Below are 19,415 nucleotides of genomic sequence, written 5' to 3' on the forward strand. Positions count from 1 at the left end.
AATAAAAATGTTTTTAAAAAAAGAATAAACATGGCATAAAATTAATGTGGACATTAATAAATGCATTTGTATAGCTTCCAAAATCTTTTTTTTTTTTTTTTTACAATGGTGGGGGAGGTACAACTTCCATCTGCTTTGATTGGTCAATTTGGACTGCGAGAGGCTGTATTTGACAAGACATTTCCTCAATAAGAACCATGAGAGATGATGGCGTTAGCCCATTCTCTGAGCCAGTCTTAGAAGGCGTTTCTTCTCTGGATGTACTTGGTGTGTCTTCAGCTTTGTTTTCTAGGCCTTCTGAATTGATGGACTCATCCTCCACTTGAGCCTCAGACCACAAGGCCCTAACAATAGAGGTCCAGGCTGTCTGAGTAACTCCACTGTCCTCTTTTTCTTGTATTGATCCAGTGGATTGATTCATCTCTTTATCATCATCAACCCTCCTATTTTGCTCCACAGCTTTTGTCCATTTCTCCTCTTCCACCTTGTCTTCTTCCTCTGGATTGTGGGCTGTTAGCAGATCCAGGGTGACACTCTGTAGGATGGGGAGCATTAACACAACATGCTCAATGTCATACTCTGGATTCAAATGGCTGGTGCAGGACAACCCATGGCTGTTAAAAGGATTAACATGGGCACCACCCATAAGCAGTGATTATCAACTGTTGGTCCAGCCTCAGTATCTGCAGGGCAATGTGAAATGGAAACACCAGGCATTGGTTGCACTGTACCTTGATGGTGCTTAGCATGACTCCTAGAACATCGCTTCCTTGGTATGACTGGTGCAGGCCGAACTTCCCTCTCAGAGAATGGAACACTCCGTTCATCACTCTCTTCACCTGGAGGGAACACACGAAAACCATTGAAACGATCACTGATCAGAGAGAGGTAGGAATGAGAGCAATATAGAAGGTGGAAGTCCATTTCTCTTGGTGTTGCTCATTGGAGTAGTTTGTTAGAGCAAAGGTAGATTTTTTAAATTTATTTAAACCCCCCCACCCAAAGTCTGCTTTCTCTACTCCTGTAGTTCTTCACACCGGTCCTGGGGACATTTTAGTTTTTGCCCAAGCACTAAACACCCGATTCCACTAATTAAAGGTTTGATGAGGTGATTAGTGGAATCAGATGTATAGTGCTAGGGACAAACTAAAATGGTGGGTCCCCAGGACCAGGATTAAGAAACACTACTCCAATCATGTACGGACTAGTCTGAGGTGAATGTTGGAACACTCACCTGTTCTGCCATTGCATCCTGACTGGGCTGCTGGGCATGCCTCTTCTCCTGCTCAACCAATAGCATTTCTAGCTGCTTCCTGGAGATCTCTGCCCTGCTCTGTGCTGCCATATACTAAGAGCGAGAGAGCATTGGAATTCAACTTGTTTGAATCGTTTACATTTCCTAATGTTTAGGGAGTGTGCACACTCAGTATGTCCTTCACCTGTTCCTGTAGTTCTGACAGTGTCCTGGCCAGAATGTCTCTCTGCTGTGTGATTTCTGCTATCTCACGGCTATGTAGTTCCTTCTCATACCCACCCTGATGCCAGTCCACATCCAGCACCACCTTTAGATAAACACGTTTAAAGCCTGCAGGTTTAATGCTTTACATAATGTTAAGCATTATTATATGCAAATAATTATTAATAATAATGTTGTGTATGTAGCAACATTTCAACTGATATGGCTGGTATTTAGTCTGGATCATTGTGTGTGTGTGTGTGTGTGTGTGTGTGTGTGTGTGTGTGTGTGTGTGTGTGTGTGTGTGTGTGTGTGTATATACCTGTTCCCCCTGCTCTACTTCTCCTCGCCTGGCCCCCTGCTCTACTTCTCCTCGCCTGGCCCCCTGCTCTACTTCTCCTCTCCTGGCCCCCTGCTCTACTTGTCTCCTGGCCCCCTGCTCTACTTGTCTCCTGGCCCCCTGCTCTACTTGTCTCCTGGCCCTCAGGTGGTCAGTTTCCCTCTGGCTGCTCCTCCTCGCCTCCTCAGACAGATGCTGATGCTCACACTGCCACCTCCTCTTTCTCTCCGACAGCATCTGACAGAGACAGACAGTGTAACAAGACCAAAGTCCAATTCCCATTCTCCCCCTTCTCTTCTGTGAAGTGTGATGGGGACTCTGACAGAGGTTATACCTCTTCCCACTCAATGAATTAAAAGCATTGGATTAGTATAAATGAGGGGGAGTGAGTGAAAGGGAGCACACTTTGGGAACAAGGGGTATATTCAGAATTGGGTAAGTATTCTGTAAAATAAATGTCAAGGGATTATTTTTTATACCAAACAGTTATTAGAAGAATACTGGCACCATGTGGGACAGTGGTATTGCAGCCTGATAATACCATTGGAGACGAGCAGGCTGAACCACAGACACACCTTGTCCAGGTTGCCTTTCCAAGCCCTCAGGCCCTGTAGCTCCTCCTCCGTGTTGGCGATTCTCAGCTGCATCTCTTTACGTTTCAGTTTCTCTGTACGCCACTGGGCCTGCGCCCTCCCCTCTCCCTTCCTTAGCCCTGTACGCGCACACCCACACAACTCTTTAGTTAGCATGGTGTAATGACCCAATAGAACATTCCCAAAAGTTTAAACCCTGCCCACCAGGCACGCTGGACACAACTCAAAAGATATTGAAAATTGTGTAGTCTCTCTAATAAACGGATCCAAGTGCAGTGGTTCTGCCAGTCCTGTACCTTCTACTAGTCTCTCTAATGAGTTGAACTGAGTAGAGTGGCTCTCCCTGTCTTGCAGGGCTTGGCTGAGCTGGGTCTGCAGGTCAGAGACAGAGCGCTGCAGAGAGGAGGACTCCAGCTGAAGCTTGGAGACCAGGGTGGAGGAGGCGGCTAGGTACTCTGTCAGGTGCGGCTGAGATGGAGAGAGGTGGGGGGAGGGACTTAAGTATGTGTGCATGTGTGTCTATGAGACTCTCTCTCTCTCTTGCTCTGTGTGAGTGTAGTAAGTTTCCTCTGCTCTTTCCTACCTTGTCCTGCTCTGCTTCCAGCAGGCTGGTCTGGTCCTGTTGGTTGCTGGTCTTCAGCACATCTTTCCTCTGTTCCAACAGTAAACCACTCTGCTCCATACACCTGTCACACACACCATCTTTTTTTATATCTCAGGATGTCTACAGATTCACATTCTATCTTCCCATTGTTTCATTTGCTTGGAAATACTGTGTAACTTTACCCTAGCATTCACAGCGGCTAAGAAATGCATTGCTATTAATTGGAAGGCTGGTTATCCTCCCACAATGGGAAGATAGAAATGCCATGACCCACTACATTTGATTTATTACCAGATTAAGAGTATACCAGGCGGCTTTCATAAGGTGTGGAGGCCTTGTATTGAATACCATAAGACAAAAGGAGTCTGTATTGAAAACATACCCATGTCAGGGTGGATACCTCTTTAGGCCGCTCTGTCTTGGCCCTGGGGGTCTACCGTCCTGTGGATGGTCTGCATAATACTGCATGAATCAAGCCTTCATGGTCAAATTGCTGCAAAGAAACCACTACTAAAGGACACCAATAAGAAGAAGAGACTTGCTTGGGCCAAGAAACACGAGCAATGGACATTAGACCGGTGGAAATCTGTCCTTTGGTCTGATGAGTCCAAATTTGAGATTTTTGGTTCCAACCGCCGTGTCTTTGTGAGACGCAGAGTAGGTGAACGGATGATCTCCACATGTGTGGTTCCCACCGTGAAGCATGGAGGAGGAGGTGTGATGGTGCTTTGCTGGTGACACTGTCAATGATTTATTTAGAATTCAAGGCACACTTAACCAGCATGGCTACCACAACATTCTGCAGTGATACACCATCCCATCCGGTTTGCGCTTAATAGGTCTATCATTTGTTTTTCAACAGGACAATGACCGAAAACACACCTCCAGGCGGTGTAAGGGCTATTTGACCAATAAGGAGAGTGATAAGTGCTGCATCAGATGACCTGGCCTCCAATCACCCGACCTCAACCCAATTGAGATGGTTTGGGATGAGTTGGACCGCAGAGTGAAGGAAAAGCAGCCATCAAGTGCTCAGAATGTGGGAACTGTTTCAAGACTGTTGAAAAAGCATTTCTCATGAAGCTGGTTGAGCGAATGCAAAGAGTGTAAAAAGTTGTCATCAAGGCAGTAGCTACTTTGAAGAACCTCAAATATAAAATATATTTTGATTTGTTTAACACTCTTTTGGTTATTACATGATTCCATGTGTTATTTCATAGTTTTGATGTCTTCACTATTATTCTACAATGTAGAAAATAGTAACAATACAAGAAAAACCCTTGAATGAGTAGGTGTGTCAACTTTTGACTGGTACTGTATATATATTTTTTTCAATCTACAGAACCCATTGAACAAGCACACATACACAGTACAGTACAGTACTGTACACACACACACACACACACCACACACACACACACACACACCTCTGGTTCTGCTCGAGGAGTTCTCTGATCTTCCAGTTCTGCTCCTCCACTCGGGTGCTCTTCTCCAGAACCACCTCCTTTAGAAACAAGTTCTCCTGTGGAACCCAAATGGAGAAGTTATGTCGTTCCATGCAATGGTCAATGCCTATCAGGAAATTGCTTTCACCCGTCCTATTTTCCTCACACCAGTGCAGTTGAAGGACGGTAGACCAGACCAGTGCAGAATGAGGGAGAGCAGAAAAGGAGGAGGACACTGTAGATTAGTGGGACAGTTGACTGACCTGGGTGATTCTCTGGATGTTGTGCAGGCTCATGGCTGTTTCCATGGACACCGAGGACAGACCCAGAGAGTTGCCGCCACCATGCTTCTGGAGCTCATCCACCTAGTATAAAATATGGTAACATGACTTAAACCTGATACAATGCTTTATTACTTGTTACAAGCATGTAGAGTGGCTCTTATAATGTCTGTTTGACAGGATCATTATGAGATTAAAAGAAGTTATGAGGAGGTCATACATACTTACGCAAAACAATGCAATACAAGAAAGTGTTACCAGAACTACAAACAAGTCCACTGCTGACCTTGGAGACCAACAGATTGATTTTATCTGCCACTTTCCCCACAGCCTGTCCGATCTCAGTGTTGTGCTGTCGCACCTCCGTCATCAAGAAGGAAGTGACATCACTAGGTGCTAGACAGGTCAAATGTTGTTTTAGATAAAAGGTTGAAAACAAATGAAAACATATTACAATAGTATGTCTGCCACACTGCACTTAGACAAGGTGACAGTGAAAATTGTATTTTCATTACCCTGGTATGAAACTGCATGATGAGGGTGGAACTGGCCAAGGTAGGACAGACCAAAGGCAGACTGAAAGGATGGGTACGGCTGTGAATGGAGTCGTACCAAAGTACTTTGTTAAATGGGGGGGGGAATAAGCATAAAGGATCATTTCAAATTTCCCTTTTGGAGATCAATATTGGTTATTCAATTCAAATTCAATACCTGGAAGGCATGACTGCTTCCACCACAGTCCACAGCCTGTGGGACCACTGTCTCCATAAACACTGGTTGCTGGGCAGCAGTTGGCACAATGACCTCAGGCACTGAAACAGAAAATATAACCCTGAATATAAGCAAATGACTGGTGGATCTACCAAAAACATATGGGCATAAATGGACACTGAACTAGAGGTCTTACCTGCATGGACAGGGGGTGCAGCTGACATCTGAACTGGCTGGGGGAGCAGACAGTGACGTGAAGGGTGAGATTCACTTAGGTCCTGCAGGGTGACACAGATACAGAAGAATATTAACAGGTCAGTAGCACTGTCATGGGTGTCAAACATGACAAAGGTTCGTAGGTCGTACTCCTTTTCCAGCATACCTGGCAAACAGGTTCCAAAGTAAAAGAAAAAGTATTGACTTGGTCAAAAACTGGAATTGTGGGAATGCAAATGTTGAATTTCCATACAGAACAGAAGGTGCACACACACACACAGACTCACTATGGAGCCCACCTCTGTCTTGGAGTCACTGTGGTCTGGCTGGGCGGGGATGGCTCCTGTTGGGAAGGGCAGGATGGGCTGACCCATCTTGGCCATATGAGAGATCAACTTGGCTTTGGCTGTATCCAGCTGCTGTATGTATGATAATACTGTTTGAGAGAGATTGTGTCTGTTTGACTGAGTGAGTGTGAGAGTGAGTGCGAGAGTGAGTGTGCGAGAGTTTGTGTGCGTAAATGTGAGTGAAAATGTGTGCGTGTAAGCATGCAAAGAAGTTAAACTAAATGAAAATAACACTCACCATCAGTGGCTCGTTTATTGAATTGGATTTGACATTCAGAGGCTTTCCCCTGTTGGCAGAAAAGTCAGCGTTAACCTGCCATCTGACGTCCAAATAAAAAACCCTCCTAACTCCCCCACTAAGGAACAGTGAAGGTAGTGGTACATACCTGGGCTCTGCTGGGATAGAGGTGGGGGGCTGAGACTGAGGGGACATCCCAAAGCCCAGACTGTCCACACTTGGGGAGGGGGAGTTGGTGGTTAATCCCCCACTCTGTCGCTCCGACCCACTGTCCTTAGCAAACTTCACCTAAATACACCCCACAGAGTTAGAACATCTAGACAGCCATCTTTGGCCAATTACGCCCTCTAGCTTCGGTACACAAACAGTTCCTCATGGCTACAGTAAGATACTGTTTGATGTTTGAAACTGAATGTGTGCGTGTGTGTGTGTGTGTGCGCCCACCCGGCGGATCTCCACATTGTAGACCAGTGTGCTGGAGGAGGGGACGTGGTTGGGGATGCCCTTTGACCCATAGCCTAGGGTGGGGGGCACAATATGGAGGCGATGCCCAGTTTTCCGCATCCCTAACATCCCGTCCTCTAATCCCTAAAGAGAGAGAGAGATAGGAGAGAGAGAGCGAGAGAAACATCACATTCTTCTAGATTTGTTTTTTTCTGTAAGCATTAAGTTGCCTCACTATGTGTGGTGATGTCATATTGCTGAGTTGACCACTACACCAGTGGAGGCTGGTGGAAAGAGGTATAGGAGGATGGGCTCATTGTAATGGCTGGAATGGAATAAATGGAACGGAGTCAAACAGGTGGTTTCCATACGTTCCATACATTCCATTCCAGCCATTACATTGAGCCGGTCTTCCTCTAGTTCCTCCCACCAGCCTGCTCTACAACCTACCTTAATGACTTTACCTGTGCCAAGTTTCACTCTCAGCAGCTTGTCTTTGCCCACGTTGGAGTCAAACATCTGACACACAGAAAACAATAGAATATATTCAGCTGAATGGTGATTAAATTGGCATTGACATGCACTGTGAAGAGGATAAGTGAGTGAGTGAGAGACAGAGAGAAATAGGACAGTCACACAAACACATTCACTGGAAGAAAAAAACTAAAATTCTTGTTTTAAAATCCATGCCATACATTTAGACTCTCCAGACAATAGTAAACAAGGTGGGAGAGAGTTCAGCCATGTAAAGGGTTAAGTGCTCAAGGAAGAGAAAAGTGGGTGGAGACAACAATGTTCTATTAAACGTCACTTCGAAGAAGTAAATCTAAAGATTTAACTAGGCCTCGTCTATTCCTCTCTGATAAAACAGCGGGTCAGCCTTATCTGGGCCTCTTGAAAGCACATAGACATTCCCAACAGAGGTGAGATGGATTTTTCCAAAAACTCTATTGCTTGCTGCATATGTTTATGTGATATACACAGCTATTTTTTTTATCATGAATTATATACATTATATACATTATGGCCGCTGATTCATGATAACTCGATCATAACCCAAAATACAAGGTTGTAAGCTATGTCATAAACATACATTAATGTACAGCTTCAAATTGTCTAGAAACTATCATGTTGACCTAGTCCTTTTTTTTCGTTTCTTTTTTCCCCCATATAGTAGCTATAATTTGGTGGTTAAATTTCACCAGCCCCATCCCTCCGTTCTATAGCATTTAGTGGTTTTGTCAATGAAGACCCATAATATGAATATCTAAGGATGTTTTTTATTTTACCTTTATTTAACTAGGCAAGTCAGTTAAGAACAAATTCTTATTTTCAATGACGGCCTAGGAACTGCCTTGTTCAGGGGCAGAATGACAGATATGTACCTTGTCAGGGATTCGATCTTGGGGATTCGATCTTGCAACCTTTCGATTACTAGTCCAACGCTCTAACCACTAGGCTACGCTGCCACCCCATGTGCACAATGTTGCCCTGTAAAGGTAAAACCATGCTTTACAATTGGTTAGAATCCATGTTTCACGATTTGTTACGATCACATAGGGATCTCAACATCGTACCATGTTGACTCAAACTGAAATGGTCTCGAACTGACTGATAATGTTTTCACCTTTGGTATCGGTTTAGATATTGCCGCCTCCGGCAGTCTGCTGTCTGAGGAGCACTTCCTGGATGTGTTCACCGAGCCAGTAGCCATTCCATGTGGACAACTTCTGCATGGCCTGTATCAAGGAGTACTGGGATACTAGTGACCTTTGCCGGCGTCCCATGTGTTTGGAGAAATTTGACAGGAAACCGGAGTTTTGCATCAATGCTCTCATTTCTGAGATGGCTATTCAGTTCAGGAAGTCAGTTCAAGGGAAAGCCACCAGCCTAGACCAATGACCTCTCCCAAGGCCCAGCCCAAAGCCCTGCTCAACCCCTAGAAGTTTCCTGTGAAATCTGTACTGGGACAACGCTCAAGTCCCTGAAGTCCTGCATGGTGTCTGACATCTTTCCGTGAGACTCACTTGGAGTCTCAGAGAGTCACCAGTTTAAAGAGACAAGCTGATCGACCCTGTGGAGAACCTGGAAGACAGGATGCGTAAGAAGCACGAGAAACTCCTGGATCTGTTCTGTTGAAGTGACCAGACATGTCTGTGTGTGTGTTTTGCTTGAAAACAGACCACATGACACTGTCCCTCTAGAGAAGAGTATAGAGAGAAAATGGCTAAACTAGGAAAGGTTATGGCAGAGGTAGACCAGAAGATGCTTACAAGATAGAGTAAGGTTGAGGAGATCAAACACTCAGATCTCAGCAAGAGAAACAGAAAGAGAGAGACAACAAGGTCTTCACTGCTCTGGTGCGCTCCATTGAGAGAAGCCAGGTAGAAATCATTGAGGTGATTGAGAAGAGGCAGAAAGCAGCAGAGGCAAGCTGAAGGGCTCATTAAAGAGCTGGAGCAGGAAATCGCTGAGCTACAAAGGAGAAGCAATGAGCTGAAGCAGCTCTCACACACTGAGGGCCACCTTCAACTCCTCCAGAGCTTCCCATCCCTGTGCAGCCCTCCACCCACCAAGGACTGGTCTGAGATCAGTGTTCACAGTGATCTGTGTCTGGGGGCTGTGAGGAGAGCTGTGTCTCAGCTGGAGGAGACACTTATGAGTGAAGTGAAGAGGTTTGGTGATGTTGAGCTGGAGGGTATTCAGCAGTAGAGGTGACCCTGGACCCTGATACAGCACCTCCTTACCTCATTCTGTCTAGGATGGGAAGCAAATGAAAAATAGAGGCAAAGAACATGATCTCCCAAACTACCCAGAGAGGTTTGATTATTTTGTCAATGTGGAATTGAAGGCTTCTCTTCAGGGAGATTTTACTATGAGGTTATGGTTACGGGCAATACTGAGTAGGATTTAGGAGTAGCCAGTGAGTCTGTCAACAGGAAGAGGGATATAACACTAAGGCCTCAGAATGGATACTGGACTATGCAGAGGTATGGGTGTGAGTACAAAGCCAGTGACACCTACCCTGTCCCCATCTTTCTGAGAGACACACCACAGAAGTCGGGGGTGTTTATGGATTGTGAGGAGGGTCAGGTCTCCTTTTATGATGTGGGGACCTGGTCTCATATCTACTCTTTCACTGACTGCAACTTCAGAGACGCTCTATCCATACCTTGGCCCAAATCCTAATGGTGAAATCTTCCCTCTGATCATCTCTTCATTCAAAGTCACAGACTCTTAAATTCCCAAATTGTACAATGGAGTGGTTATTCTCATTATTATCAGCATTTGTCAGTCTGTTTGACATGACGAGTATAAGACCATACTAGGCTAAGCTACTGGTCAGAAAGTTTGAGTCATCATTTCTGCCAGCACGATGCTCATTAGGGAAACTAATGAGCACTGTACGAGGAAGGGTGCATTGGGAAAATATAGGATCCAGCATCTAGAATGTCAGTATATTGTCAATATTTGAATATCTTCTGATCTTTTGTATTTCAAAATAAATTAATTATAAAGCCACAAATCAAATTGCCCAATGCTCTGAGCTTTTCTGAGCCTTTATTCATTTTGTCAGAACCAGTTGATTTTCTCTAAATACAGCACAGTTATTTTGGCTGTATTCTGACTTATCTGTCACCTGTCCGATGTTGTGGTTCTGTAGAAGCCAGCCTGTGAAGGCCACCTCTACCGTGTCACCATAGTCCACCGCCTGTCCCTCTCCTAACAGCAGGTCCTGGGTCAGTAGTGTATCTACTGTGGTCTCACTGTTCCATTTGGCCACACACAGCTGTAATGGTGGGTAAAGGTTTAAACATTAAAAAAAAGTCTATGGATTTTTACTGTGTACAAATAACTCAATACAAACTATCCATCCATCTGTTTTTCCAGAGCCATATATAGAGATCTATATACACGGTGTACAAATCATTATGCACACATGAATCCAGGTGACAGCTAAGATCCCTTATTGATGTCACTTGTTAAATCCTCTTCAAATCAGTGTAGATGAAGGGGAGGAGACATGTTAAAGAAGGATTTTTAAGCCTTGAGACAAGTTAAGTGCATTTGAACGGGGTATGGTTGTAGGTGCCAGACGCACCGGTTTGTGTCAAAAATTGCAATGCTGCTGGGTTTTTCATGCTCAACAGTTTCCTGTGAATGGTCCACCACCCAAAGGACATCTAGCCAACTTGACACACCTGTGGGAAGCATTGGAGTCAACATGGGCCAGCATCCCTGTGGAACGCTTTTGACACCTTGTAGAGTTCATGCCCTGATGAATTGAGGCTGTTTTGAGGGTCAAAGGGGGTGGGGTGCAACTTAATATTAGGAAAGTGTTCTTAATGTTTTGTACACTCCGTGTATATCTGTCTAGTATGAGAAAAAAAATTACATCCGTCGTTCACCTCTTTGCAAAAGTCCACTCCAGCTTTCTCAGAGTCAAACATCAGGGACCAGTTGTGCCTCTGGTCATCGTAGAATGTTCCATAGTTACCTGGCTGAACCTGAGAAGTTAAAACTGATATAGTCTAGTTAAAACACACCACACAGTTAAAACTGCACAAGCATGTACACATCATGGGAAGATGTACTACTCACTGTGAAGATGAATCCTAGATGGATCTTGGCAGTTGTGATTGGTTTCTGTTGGCTGCCATAAAGCAGGATCATGTACTGAAGAAAACAATCAAGACGAGATGAAGCAGACAGACAAATGACTACGCAAACACAAACTTGATGTGTGCATGAACAGAATAAACTTGGGTCCCACTTTACAATAACATGTATTTATGTGGTAGTTACAAAGGCAGGTTTATATTGTTTTACACAACCTTTTTATGCAATATTCTGTATCACTTTTCTACCTTTTGGTTATGATCAAGTTTAGTAGATTTGTAAACAAACTCAATTTAAAATGTGGCTAAAACTCTTGCCATAGATTTATTACTGTATCAAGACAAATTAAAACAATTTATCATGAGCCTTTTTCACTCTACACTAAAACAGCCTAGAGTATCTCAAGATCATACAATTAACTGAGTCACATATTTCTTATTAAGTGGTTAGAGCAGAATACATGACCCTGCATTAATTGAGTTGGAAAATCAAATGATTAAATGTAAACAGTGCATGACTTGGGGCACCTCAAATGTTCTACTGCTTGAGTTCCGGCACCTCTTATAGAATATTCACTTAAAAAACATTGCAGACTTCCAGCACCTAAATAAAAACAGCACTCAAAATGAGTACCAGCACCCATTTCAGTCCAAGCACTGAATGTAAAGAGATGGAGACTTCCTCTTCACATCACCTGGAGTGTGTTTATTCTTAATGGAAACCAGTTTTACATATCCTTCACAGCTCAAGTACCTCTCTGGTTGGATGATTTCCCAGGAGAGCAGCTCCCACCTTCCCCTGTTTTGTGTACTGGCCATTCACACTGCAAACACAAAACCATGATGACAAGATCAAACAGGACCTGTGAACACAACAACAAACACACACACGCATATTCTCTCACGCACACACCACCTCAAGCACACTAATAATGGACATACTCACATACACATTCAACTCTGAGAGAGACATATCAACTCTATCTAGTGATATGGATTTCAGGTGCTTGTTGGTGGACATACTCACAAGCGGAATGCATGAACAGCAGTAGCCAAAAGGACAGAAGGAGTTGGTGCAGGCTTTTGAGGAGATGGGCCTTTGAAAATGCACACAGAGTTAACAAAAAACAAAAAACATGCAGACCATATTCAAACACTTCCATAACGTGAACTTTTGCACCAATCCATTAATGGATGTATTGGAAGAATTGCATTAGCGTTTACATGTGGTCTGAAGTCTGTTTAAACTTTACAAGCCACAATACTGAAGAAATGCATCCTTCCTGCTGTCTAGAGGAGTCATAACTTTCATCTATCCAATCATGTCGGATCAGTATTTACGTCAAAGGGAGGAAGGAAGGACGGACTGGATTTCACCAGTGTTTAAACAGGGCCTCAGACTTGTCTTACTCAGAGCGGTGGGGGTTTTCTTCGGCTGTTTGGGGGCTCTGAACTGGAAGGACTCGTTGCCCTGACTGGCAGCCTGATCCAGATCAAATAGAGAGGCTAGCTTTGCTCTGTCAACACACAAACAAACACAATGATACTGTATATGGGTAATACCAAAATATCAGAATTGCACTGAGACTAATAAAATGTATGCCAAACAAAAACCATTGAATGAAAAAGTTTAACAAACCATACAACTATGCAAGGAATACTTATAAAAATCTACACAGAACATTTTACAGAAACACATTCACTGGAAGAACTAGGCAGATTCAAAGTTTTGTAACAGTTTTTTAAAATTTTTTATGCGTCCACGTTTTTCCAAAACTCACATACCTTTTCACATTTAGTTGTGTCACAGCCTGAATTTAATTTATTACATTTAGAAGAAAAAAAAGTGTCACTGACCTACACACAATACCCCATAATGGCAAAGTGGAATGATGTTTTTCCAAATGAATAAAAAGTTTGAGTCAATAAGAAATCAACCCCTTTGTCATGGCAAGCCTAGAGTTCAGGAGTAAGAACTTGCTTAACAAGTCATAATAAATTGCATGGACTCACTGTGTTAAATAATAGTGTTTGACATAATTTTTTAATGACTACCTCATCTCTGTACCCTACACATAAAACTATCTGTAAGGTCCCTCAGTCAAGCAGTGAGGTTTTCCAATGCCTCGCAAAGAAAGGCACCTATTGGTAATGGTAAAAAACAAACATTGAATATCCCTTTCAGCATGGTGAAGTTATTAATTACACTTTGGATGGTGTATCAATACACCCAGTCACTACAAAAATACAGGCGTCCTTACTAACTCCGTTGCCTCAGGGATTTCCCTATGAGGCCAATGGTGACTTAAAAACAGTTAGAGGTTACTCCACAATACTAACCTAATTGATAGAGTGAAAAGAGAGAAATCTGTACAAAACATGCATCCTGTTTGCAATAAGACACTAAAGTAAAAGTGCAGAGATTTTGGCAAAGAAATTAACTTTATGTCCTGAATACAAAGCATTATTTTTGGGGCAAATCCAACAACACGTCACTGAGTACTACTTCATATTTTCAAGCATTGTGGTGGCTGCATCATGTTGGGTCATGGGTATGCTTGTCATCGGCAAGGACTATGGAATAGAGCTAAGCACATGCAAAATCCTAGAGGAAAACCGGATTCAGTCTGCTTTTCAACAGACACTGGGAAACAAATTCACCTTTCAGCATGACAATGACTTAAAACACAAGGCCAAATACAGACTGGAGTTGCTTACCAAGATGACATTGAATGTTCCTGAGTGGACTAGTTACAGTTCTGACTTAAATCTGATTGAAAATCTATGGCAAAACTTGAAAATGGCTGTCTAGCAATGATTTATATTTAACTAGGCAAGTCAGTTAAGAACAAATTCTTATTTACAATGATGGCCTACCCCGGCCAAAACCGGACGACGCTGGGCCAATTGTGCACTGCCCTAGAGGACTCCCAATCACGGACGGATGTGATGCAGCCTGGATTCGAACCAGATACTGCAGTGACGCCTCTTGCACTGAGATGCAGCGTCTTAAACCACTGCGCCACTTTGGAGCCCAACTTGACAGAGCTTGAAGAATTTGAAAAATTTTAATGTGCAAATGTTGTACAATTAAGGTGTGCAAAGCTCTTAGATACTTACCCAGAAAGACTGGTGTTCAACCTTCCCAAGTTCTCTCACATCACCCCGCTCCTCCGCACACTCCACTGGCTTCCAGTTGAAGCTCGCATCTGCTACAAGACCATGGTGCTTGCCTACGGAGCTGTGAGGGGAACGGCACCTCCGTACCTTCAGGCTCTGATCAGTCCCTACACCCAAACAAGGGCACTGCGTTCATCCACCTCTGGCCTGCTGGCCCCCCTACCTCTGTGGAAGCACAGTTCCCGCTCAGCCCAGTCAAAACTGTTTGCTGCTCTGGCACCCCAATGGTGGAACAAGCTCCCTCACGACGCCAGGACAGCGGAGTCAATCACCACCTTCCGGAGACACCTGAAACCCCACCTCTTTAAGGAATACCTGGGATAGGATAAAGTAATCCTTCTAACCCCCCCCCCCAAAAAAAGATATAGATGTACTATTGTAAAGTGGTTGTTCCACTGGATATCATAAGGTGAATGCACCAATTTGTAAGTCGCTCTGGATAAGAGCGTCTGCTAAATGACGTAAATGTAAGACTCACAGCTGTTAAATCCATTTTAATCCCACTTTGTAACAACAAAATGTGGAAAACGTCAAGGGGTGTGAATACTTTCTGAAGGCCCTGTGTGTGTGTGTGTGTGTGTGTGTATTATTATTTTTTAGATTTTGTATTTTACCCCCTTTTTCTCCACAATTTTGTGATATTCAATTGTGATCTTGTCTCATTGCTGCAACTCCCCAATGGGCAAGGGAGAGGCGAAGGTCGAGTCCTCCGAAGCATGACCCCACCTAACTGCACTACTTAACACCCGCCCGCTTAACCCAGAAGCCAGCCACACCAATGTGTTGGAGGAAACACTGTTCTACTGACAACCGAAGTCAGCCTGCAGGCACCTGGCCCGCCACAAGGAGTAGCTAAAGCAAGATGAGTCAAGTAAAGCCCCCAAGACCAATCCCGGACGCTGGGCCAATTGTGCGCAACCCTATGGGACTCCCGGTCACGGCCAGTTATGACACAGACTGGGATCGAACCCAGGTCTGTAGTTATGCCTCAAACACTGCCTTAGACCGCTGTGCCACTCAGGATGCCTGTATGTGTATTTTCAGTAACAGAATTTCAAGGCACAAGGCAATGTTTCTTAAAACTTACAGAAGGCAGAATAATTTCACCAAAATTAAATAGAAGTGTTGATATTAGTTGGCAGGGGTCTTCCCTTCAACATTGTGTTTTGATGCATTTCTAATACCGTTTGACTTTTTCCTGGTAGATGTTTTCTGAGACCCCTTTTCCATCTGTTTGACCACAAATCAAAGTCTTTCCTAATTCCATTTTTTTGGGATGGATAATGGTTGAAAAATGCACATGTATGCCTTAAAACTTTTCAAAACGAGTCTCTTAGCTTTCATTTGGCATTCTCCTATGAACTTCACGTTGGTGCTCATGGGTCCATTAAGACATGTTGGTGCTCATGGACATGCTGGTGCTCATGGGTCCATTAAGACATGCTGTTGCTCATGGGTCCATTAAGACATGCTGGTGCTCATGGGTCCATGCTGGTGCTCACGGGCCCATTCATTTAAACCTCTTTGGGCTAGGGGGCAGTATTTTCACATCCGGATGAAAAGTGTGCCCAGAAGCTGTAATCAAGAAGGCCCAGAAGCTGTAATCAAATGGTTTGTGAGGGAAAGACAAGTCTTTAGAAATTGGTTGATGTTTTTCCTTTGAGAAATGAAGTGGCTCTACTCTCAGAAAGGAAAGGGCTAAGTGTACTTTTTTATTTTTGGCGCGCGACCTGGAACTCGCTCCACTTTCATTTTATCTGCTATTGAACACAGTATATTCCTTCTTAAATTTTATCGATTATTTATGTTTAAAAATACCTAAAGTTGGATTAGGAAAGTTGTTTGAAATGTGTGGACAAAGTTTACAGGTAACTTATTAGATACTTTGTAGGCATGTTGGGCGAGATGGAACCGGTGTTTTTCTGAATCAAACATGCGAAATAAATGAACATTTGGGGATATAAAGAAACAATTTATCGAACAAAAGGACCATTTGTGATGTTTATGGGACATGTTGGAGTGCCAACTGAAGATCTTCAAAGGTAAGGCATGAATTATATTGTTATTTCTGACTTTTGTGTAGCACCTGCCTGGTTGAAATCTGATTTTCATGTGTTGGTATGCTGGGCGCTGTCCTCAGATAATGGCATGGTCTGCTTTCGCTATAAAGCCTTTTTGAAATCTGACACTGCAGCTGGATTAACAAGAAGTTAATCTTTTAACCGATGTATAACACTTGCATGATTTATGAATTCTTATTATGAGTATTTCGGTTTTTGAATTTGGCGCGCTGCAATTTCACTGGGTGTTGTCAAATCGATCCCGCTAACGGGATTGGCGCGCGAAGGGATCCATAAGTTTTAAGACATGCTGGTGCTCATGGGTCCATTAAGACATGCTGGTGCTCATGGGTTCATTTACATGGAAATGACCATATGTGTATGGCAACAATACATACAAGTTTTAGTGTGCGTGTGCAAATGCACGCACAAACACACACTGTATGTGCATGTATGGGAACTTACACAAGCATGAGTATGTTTTGAGCACAATGCTTAGCTTGGAATGTCACAATCTAGTCGAAACAATGCAATCCACTCACAGCCCAATGAAGAGGTAGCAGAGACGATGATGGCATCAACACATGGTTAAATACTTGTATTATGATTTGTATCATCACCATTCAGAATTGTTTACATCCAAACAGATACTATCACAGCTTGCCCATCATCCTAACCTTACTTCCCAGGGTAGAGAGAAGAGACAGCATAGCTTTCTAGTTGTTTGATTAGGTGATTGATTCAATTCGCTCACATTACATTTCGATTAGAAGCCAATATTATCCAGAGCCCAGCATGAATGTTTGCATGAAAGTTAAGTTGAACAAGTATTTTCTGGTATAATGTGATGTGCTACAAGACAATAGGCTGCAAATGAACAATGCAAACCATTTTCCACATATTCCAAAGATTAGAAAAGAGAAAAACACTACTTATATTCTTCAAAATATAACCTTTTCTCACCCTCTGTGCTAAATGCAATATAAAGTGCATTACTAGCAGGGAACATCAGACCCACATGACATAAACATGACATCCCCAGGCAAGCCTATCCACTCTATAGAGATCAGCATCCCATGACATCTATTAAACCCACCCGTGGTGGCCCCTTCCTCAAGAAAGCTAAAACATATTTTTAACTACAGCAGCACTCAAAGCAGTGAACCTTTGGTTAAATAAACTCAACACTCAACCAATAGACAAGCAGCCAGTCACCCCGTCTTTACTTACCGGATAGGTTATCTCTAGTCTCACACTCCAGACATCTGTGCACAATAGCCTAGGGATGAGGTTAGGTTCTCTCTCAAAGAACACATGTACACAGAACATACTGACCCATGGAACTCCCACCACAAGTAGTCAGTATGCCACACTGCAGACATGGTCGCCAGTTTGTAGCTTCTGACAGAGGCCCTGTGCCAGATGAAGAAGACACCGAGAAGGGGAGGGCAGGTAGGAGAAGAGCTGGCTGGCAAACAGATTGTGTGCCCTGCCAGATCTCTCTCTCATGGTCCCATACAGTTATGACAAGGGACCATATAGCAGTATGGTCCATGCTGCTATGGCGCTATACCAGAAAACATTGTTAGAAAGCATAGGTGGTCTAATTGGTATATTCCCATCCATTGTTTTCCCTACCATTGCATAGGTGGGACAGGCTTCTCAGCCTCGCTCTGTCACATCCACCATGGCATTTTTTTGCCTTTACCTCCATTATCTCACATCATTTGCTCACATTGTATATAGTCTTATTTTTTTCTACTGCATCATTGATTGTATGTTGTTTTACTCCATGTGTAACTCTGTGTTTTTGTATGTTGTCGAACTGCTTTGCTTTATCTTGGCCAGGTCGCAATTGTAAATGAGAACTTGTTCTCAACTTGCCTACCTGGTTAAATAAAGGTGAAATAAAATAAAATAAATAAATAAATAAACATCCCAAGTAAGCGATAATCAACGAGGGGCTATGAGTTCATTATTTTCCAGAGTCCCTTGTTAATTATCCCTTACATAATCCATTGGTTTAAATTGAATAGTTTTTATTTTAAAAGGAGGCCCTAGATGTTGATGTGGTGGCTTTTATTGCACTTCGCTTGGAAATATTTGAAGGGAAATACTGTTGACACTTCTTGGAAGAACACGTATAGGCTAGTAGTAAGAAACATTTTACACCACATATTTTAGTGGAGGTTTGTTTAGCCTACCCAAGCTATGAGGCTCTCACACATTTCACCAAACGAGTTTCCCCAAATTCAATAATGCCACCTTTGACTGAGTCCATAGGGCACCACTGTTTCAACATAGCCACTTATCTCCAGACTCACAAATTCTAGTTAAGATCTATCCAATGCACGTGGTTAAGGACTGCAAAACAATTTGGGAGAAAGATGAGATAAATATCTAAATCACTATTTAATTCTATACTATTTTTAGGCTTGCAGCACTACTTTTCAATTATTTGAATTGTTTTCATGCATCCCTAAATATAGTCTGTAGCCTAATAAACGTTGATACTGTTAGTTACATTGTAACACATTGTAAACGTTGTTTCTTTTTTAAAACAATGAAAGAACATTACTTTTCCCTCTTCTCAGTGTATGAAGAATGATCCAATCAAAAGACAATGCGCTTCGCAAGCTAATAAAAAAACAACTGCACATGCATTTACTTTTTCTCTGTAAACTCACCCGCCTTTAGGCAACAGAAAATCCCCTTCTTGATTACCACAAAACATGTCTAGAAGCCTGTCGTACCCTTCGAATAGAAAAATACAGGGGTATTTTATGTCTAGCGAAACATCACACACAAACAACACGTTCAAGTGATAAACTTCAAACACGCCTCCATCCTTCATTTCATGTAGAATGGCCTCAACTGACTA

At 43.0% G+C, this 19,415-nt stretch overlaps 1 protein-coding gene across 5 annotated transcripts; it reads right to left on the reverse strand.

The window, feature by feature from the left end:
* Positions 1 to 65: 65 nt before the first annotated feature.
* Positions 66 to 19,369, reverse strand: fkbp15a (FKBP prolyl isomerase family member 15a). 5 transcript variants are annotated; one of them, XM_029710231.1, is made up of 26 exons: positions 19,222 to 19,369; positions 12,705 to 12,811; positions 12,322 to 12,391; positions 12,049 to 12,118; positions 11,278 to 11,352; positions 11,085 to 11,183; positions 10,316 to 10,465; positions 7,126 to 7,194; positions 6,676 to 6,819; positions 6,380 to 6,519; positions 6,232 to 6,280; positions 5,934 to 6,062; positions 5,627 to 5,708; positions 5,431 to 5,531; positions 5,235 to 5,313; positions 5,006 to 5,115; positions 4,702 to 4,803; positions 4,421 to 4,515; positions 2,973 to 3,075; positions 2,686 to 2,857; positions 2,372 to 2,508; positions 1,779 to 2,033; positions 1,440 to 1,562; positions 1,235 to 1,348; positions 732 to 839; positions 66 to 535 (listed from the first exon to the last, which is right to left on the reverse strand). In XM_029710231.1, the coding sequence occupies exons 1-26, from the start codon at positions 19,266 to 19,268 to the stop codon at positions 101 to 103; spliced, it is 3,165 nt and encodes a 1,054-aa protein (XP_029566091.1). In that variant the 5' UTR covers positions 19,269 to 19,369; the 3' UTR covers positions 66 to 100. The 5 variants fall into 5 exon arrangements, with proteins under 5 accessions (XP_029566091.1, XP_029566092.1, XP_029566090.1 ...); XM_029710232.1 differs by having other exon boundaries at positions 5,946 to 6,065; XM_029710230.1 differs by having other exon boundaries at positions 5,934 to 6,065.
* Positions 19,370 to 19,415: the final 46 nt, after the last annotated feature.

The sequence above is a fragment of the Salmo trutta genome, chromosome 23, assembly GCF_901001165.1.
Source record: "Salmo trutta chromosome 23, fSalTru1.1, whole genome shotgun sequence".
Classification (NCBI taxonomy): Eukaryota; Metazoa; Chordata; class Actinopteri; order Salmoniformes; family Salmonidae; genus Salmo; species Salmo trutta.